Genomic DNA, 6,110 nt, shown 5'->3' on the forward strand with positions numbered 1-6,110 from the left:
CCATATCTTCCTGCCTAGCAGACTGAAAGTTCGCCAACTCTTTCTCTTTGGCTGTAAGCGCCTGCTGCAACTGGGTAGCATCAAGCTTGGCGATATCTCTCGCGGTGACCCTGCTTTTCTCTCTGCCGCCAAGTCCCGTTGTGCTTGCAGAAGCTCTTCCTTCAGCTTACGCTCCTCCGACCAGCCTTCATAGAGAAAAAGATCCGGGACACCTTTTAAAATATGATCAAACTTCGTTTCCAACCTCGAGGATGCCGTAGGTCGAGCCAATCTAGCCTCACCACCAAATCCAAGCCATTCGCACTCCTTGAGCATAAAGGCTTGCTGGTTAACGGGCGCACCCTACACCAACCTAACAACAGGGTTGTCAAAAACAAACCCCTCTCCAGAATGTCCAATGCCGCCAATAGCCACACGTTGTTCCGCAACCTTCATTTTTTTCATAGCATCAGGAGGTATAACGGAGGCCAATTTTTATTCTCTTCCATCTTGATGCAAACCTAGAAATTAAAATCTAAATTGACAGAAACTCATTTCTTCGTTGAAAGAAACTGTTATAGAGTTGTTGTCCAATTTTAAGAGATAATGAGTTCAACCAAGAGGAAGACAACTAGGTTGAAAATGAGTTAGCAATTCCTAAGTTGGACGAAAACTTGCATGTTGTGGAACTTAATTTGAATATCATATAAACCAAAATGCAGGTAAACCCAATCCCAAAATCAAAACAAATTAAAGATTGGAGGAAGTGCTCGACGCCGTAGTTCAGGTGAGTGTGGGATCTGAGGTTCAGATTTTTTTTTTTTTTTTCCTACGTGTTTTCATCTCATGAACTTAAATATTCTTCATTACCATTTGTGGGTCCACTTTTTCTGGGTTTGTATAATTATAATTGATTATATAATTATTGATAGATATACTAGACGGGAGGCATTCAAATAGCAGATCAGAATTACCTTCAACCGAACCGCGTCGGCAGCGAGGTTCGTCTTCCTTCATTGATTGTTCAACAAGAGCAAGCATAATTGCTTCATCCTTGTATGACGAGGATTCGTCATTCATCATCATATCACGTAAAAAATGAGTCATAGCTAAAGAAAAAAATTATCAGTTAAGGAGGGGGGGGGGGGAATTTGTATACGCATGTCAATCTTTTTTTTTTTCCGTTAATTTTTCACCTAATTAATTCTCTGGATATTCATATTCTCTCAGAGCCTTAATTTTCTGAATTCAATTTGGGAACAATGCGGATTCTAATATGATTTAGAACCAAAGCCTAACACATTCAAACCCTAGGTAGTGCTCTTCTGAAATTCTTCGCCTTCTAAATAAAGGCTTCATTTCTCATTGCCTTTAATAATACAGAGGTCAGTTTCAGTTCTGCTCATAATTTTCGTCTTCTTGTAAGATTATGGGTTTCTGAGAAACGAGTCATGGTCTTTGTGCCCTTTCACGATATGGCTATGTTTTAGATTTCATGTTTTCTTGGTTGGTTAAGTGTCACAGAGAGCATTTTGATTTTGATCTTGGAGGGTGTTTGGTTTTGTTTCTATTTGATTCTTGTACAAATGTGGTGGTTCTGTGGTCAGATAGATCTGAATGCGGTATCTAAGTGCTTATGATTTGATTGGTTTGTTACATTCTGTGGAAAAATGAGGGTTGTTGAGAATATTAAGAGGGAAAAGAATCTTGGGCTTCTTTTATTTGACAAGCTGAGAATATATAGAGAACAGTGAGGAAAAACATTTGAATGTATCAGTTGTTCCTACTATTTTCGGAATGTCTTATGTGTTTGATTTTCACTGCATGACTGATGACTCTGTTTGATTAGTAATTAGTTAGTTCAACTGTACTTCATATATATATGTTCAAAAGATCAGGATTATTTTTCTGTACTGATGTGAATTTGGTTTGTTATCTACAGATTGCCTGATATTTTCATTCTGAAATGGAATAAAGTGTCTCTTGTGAGGTTGTCCAGTTGTAAAAGGCTGAAAAAAAAAAAATCAAAAATGTCAAAGTCGTACATAAATCTTTTAGATTTGGCATCAGGGAACTTCCCTACAATGGAGGGGAGAAGGAAAAGGATGCCAAGGGTGAACACAGCTCCGGGAAATTTGTCAGATCTTGAGGATGATCAAGCACGCAGTGTGTCATCTGATCAACCATCCTCGATATCTTCAGATCGGGTGATTATTGTTGCAAACCAGCTTCCTTTGAAAGCAAAGCGAAGAGGGGATAATACCGGGTGGAATTTCAGTTGGAATGAGGATTCTTTGCTTTTGCAACTTAAGGATGGTCTGCCAGATGACATGGATGTTATTTATGTAGGGTCATTGAGGGTTCATGTTGATCCTGTTGACCAGGAGGATGTATCACATGTCTTACTAGATGAATTCAAGTGTGTTCCAACTTTTCTCCCGCCTGATATTCTGACTAAATTCTATGATGGTTTCTGCAAGAAGCATTTGTGGCCATTGTTTCATTACATGATGCCCTTTTCAGCTGAGCAAGGAGGTCGATTTGATCGGTCTTTGTGGGAAGCATATATTTCAGCTAATAAATTGTTTTTTCAAAGAGTGGTTGAGCTTATAAACCCAGATGAAGATTATATCTGGATTCATGATTACCATTTGATGGTGCTGCCAACCTTCTTGAGGAGGCGTTTTAGTCGGGTTAGGATGGGATTTTTCCTTCACAGCCCATTTCCTTCGTCTGAGATCTATAGAACTCTTCCTGTAAGAGAAGAAATACTTAAAGCGTTACTCAATTCAGATATTATTGGTTTCCACACCTTTGACTATGCTCGTCATTTCCTTACTTGTTGTAGCCGGATGTTGGGCTTGGTATATCAGTCAAGGAGAGGCTACTTAGGATTGGAATATTATGGAAGGACTATTAGGATCAAGATTATGCCAGTTGGAGTTCATATGGGTTGGATAGAGTCGGTGATGCAAATTGCAGATGAAGATTGTACTATGAGAGAGCTTGCACAAAAATTCAAAGGGAAAACAATGTTTCTTGGTGTAGATGATATGGACATTTTTAAAGGTATTAATTTGAAACTTTTAGCAATGGAGCAGATGCTCAAGCAACATCCTAACTGGCAGGGAAAGGCTGTGCTAGTCCAGATTGTAAACCCTGCTAGAGGTAAAGGGATAGATTTAGAGGAAATACGAGAAGAAATACAAGAAAACTGCCGGCAGATAAACGAAGAATTTGGGAAACCGGGCTATGAACCTATAATCATAATTGACAGGCCAGTTTCTATTAGTGAGAGAGTTTCCTATTACAACATTGCTGAGTGTGTTGTTGTGACAGCCGTTAGAGATGGGATGAACCTTACTCCTTACGAATATGTTGTCTGTAGGCAAGGAATATCTGGTTCCAAATCATGTTCAAACTTTGATGGCCCAAAGGAGAGCATGTTAGTGGTGTCAGAGTTTATTGGATGCTCTCCATCTCTTAGTGGGGCAATCCGTGTTAACCCATGGAATGTTGAAGCAACTGCAGAGGGAATGAATGTTGCTATATCAATGGAAGATTCAGAGAAACAATTACGGCACGAGAAGCATTACCGGTATATTAGTACGCACGATGTGGCTTATTGGTCACGCAGTTTCTTGCAAGACATGCAGAGAACTTGTGCAGACCATTTTAAGAGAAGATGTTGGGGAATTGGTTTTGGCTTTGGATTCAGAGTTGTGGCACTTGATCCTAATTTCAAAAAGCTTTCAATTGATGCTATTGTAACGGCTTACAAAGGAGCAAACACTAGAGCCATTATGTTGGATTATGATGGTACTGTAATGCCCCAGCACTCAATTGACAAGTCCCCTAGTCAGAAGGTAATCTCAATTATGAACACACTCTGTGCCGACCAAAAAAATACAGTTTTCATCGTCACTGGTAGAGGGAGGGAGAGCTTAAGCAAGTGGTTTTCTCCATGCCAGAGGCTTGGAATTGCAGCAGAACATGGATACTTCTTGAGGTTTTCATCTCTCTCTCTCTCTCTCTCTCTCTCTCTCTCTCTCTCTCTCTCTCTCTCTCACACACACACACACACACGCACACAACACACACACACACACACACAGCCATCATACACACTTATATATGTAGATACTTATTTGGGCACTACCAGTAATATTATATGTCATTTTTATTTTATAAAATAACAGAACTTGAACATGAATTTTCTGTTGAGAAAAAAAAAATTATGAATTGAAATTGATTAGCGTACTTCTATACATGGCATCAAAGGTTATGTTTAAAACTTTAGATCAGTCTGGCAAAAGGGGAAATTTCTTGGTCCTTTCTCAACAGGGCTATTTGTGGAGACTTCTCAAAATAACATGCGGCATGGGACAATTTCTAAGTTAGCTTCTGTTTTTGCCAATAATTGCAAAAACAAGGATGAATGAGGTAGTAAGACTGCAATAGTGAAATTTACTGTCTCTGGTTTGGAGATGGGGATTTTACTGTCAAGTGGTGCTAAATAAGTCTGCTAGTAGATTGTGCTTAAAACAACCTTTTGTTTTTATTAAATTGTAACACTAATTTATGCAACTTCTCAGATGGTCACAAAATGAGGAATGGGAAATCTGTCAGCAGAGTTTTGGGTTTGGTTGGATGAAAATTGCTGAACCAGTAATGAAATTGTATACTGAGGCTACTGATGGTTCTTCTATAGAAATTAAGGAAAGTGCTATGGTTTGGCAATATCGAGATGCAGACCCAGGGTTCGGGTCCTCCCAGGCAAAGGAGATGTTGGATCATCTAGAAAGTGTCTTGTCAAATGAACCTGTTGCTGTCAAGAAGGGTCAGTTTATTTTAGACGTCAAGCCTCAGGTACATTCATGAACCTCAACTTCTGCAATTCTATGAAACGGTTACATTTTGCCAAACTGTCTCGAGGAGAAACTTAAGACAATTTTTTAACAAAAACTTTTTCTTAGGGTCTCTGCTTGTTATCCTTTGTTTTATTTTGGTAATTCATGGTGTAATTTATTTCTTCCCACATGTAGTTTTTTTTTTACGCAGCTACATTCCACAAACCTTTCTTTACATTTCTCCCTGTTACTGATTGGTCTATTGTTTCCATTCAATATAAAAATATTTGAGTTTCCATAATTTGTCACGATTCTACTTGGTGTGTTTTATTTGATGTACCAAGTTAATGATTTGTATTTATATCTTTTGGGAGTGCAACAACTAGATATTACTTACATTTTTTGTTTTCACTTTCGTTTGCTTATTTATGATTTTAGGGAGTCAGTAAAGGGCTTGTTGCACAGAAGATTTTCACATCAATGGCTGAGAATGGAAAACATGCAGACTTTGTTCTTTGTATTGGTGATGACAGATCCGATGAGGACATGTTTGAGATATTTGGCCATGCGAAGTTGAAAGACATTCTTTCCCCCAATCCTGCAGTTTTTGCTTGCACAGTTGGACAAAAGCCAAGCAAGGCTACATATTACTTGGACGACACAACTGAAGTGATCACCATGCTTGAATCTCTTGCTGAAGCCTTTGATACTTTGCCACCCACTGACATAGGATATGAGAGCGATCCGTGAACGTTTCAGTCCATTGCTTTCGTTTTCTTTTCTCAATAAGAAACTACCTTCTTGAATAGATTAGGCAGCGAGCATCATATATTTAGGGTATGGTCGTATGGATCATAGAGTTACAATTGAGTAGATTTTCCTATATTGCTTCACTCTATATGTCTCTGTATATAGTTTCTTAACAGACAAGGCCAGAGTTGATATTCAAAAGAAAATGGAAGCATGGGTGGTAGGGTGGTGAATATCTCAGGGGATCATACTATCCGGTCGTAAGATCATCGTATTCATCATCCAATTTTGTTTCTTCTGCTCTTTTTTTTTTCCAGATGTTGACTATTGTATCTTACCTTGATAAGAGTTAACTGGTGCCGAGACAAATATATATATATATATATATATATATATATATATATTATCCGAGCGAGGCCTCGCTTTGAAATTTCAGTGCGAGGTTAGAGTTTAGAGTCACTTTTTGGTCTCGTATCCACATCTCAACCGTTCAGTTTTTAGTTACTAATGTATAGATCATCTATGCAAAAT

At 38.5% G+C, this 6,110-nt stretch overlaps 1 protein-coding gene across 2 annotated transcripts; it reads left to right on the forward strand.

Annotated features, from left to right (window-relative positions):
* The first annotated feature begins 932 nt into the window (after positions 1 to 932).
* LOC112184391 (probable alpha,alpha-trehalose-phosphate synthase [UDP-forming] 7) lies at positions 933 to 5,820 on the forward strand. 2 transcript variants are annotated; one of them, XM_024322648.2, is made up of 4 exons: positions 933 to 980; positions 1,922 to 3,988; positions 4,575 to 4,848; positions 5,268 to 5,820. In XM_024322648.2, exons 2-4 carry the CDS (start codon positions 2,010 to 2,012, stop codon positions 5,577 to 5,579), a joined length of 2,565 nt encoding a protein of 854 aa, XP_024178416.1. In that variant the 5' UTR covers positions 933 to 980; positions 1,922 to 2,009; the 3' UTR covers positions 5,580 to 5,820. The 2 variants fall into 2 exon arrangements, with proteins under 2 accessions (XP_024178416.1, XP_040371338.1); XM_040515404.1 differs by lacking the exon at positions 933 to 980 and adding an exon at positions 1,237 to 1,364.
* The last annotated feature ends 290 nt before the right edge of the window (positions 5,821 to 6,110 follow it).

This window comes from Rosa chinensis, chromosome 2 (assembly GCF_002994745.2).
Source record: "Rosa chinensis cultivar Old Blush chromosome 2, RchiOBHm-V2, whole genome shotgun sequence".
In the NCBI taxonomy this organism is placed as follows: Eukaryota; Viridiplantae; Streptophyta; class Magnoliopsida; order Rosales; family Rosaceae; genus Rosa; species Rosa chinensis.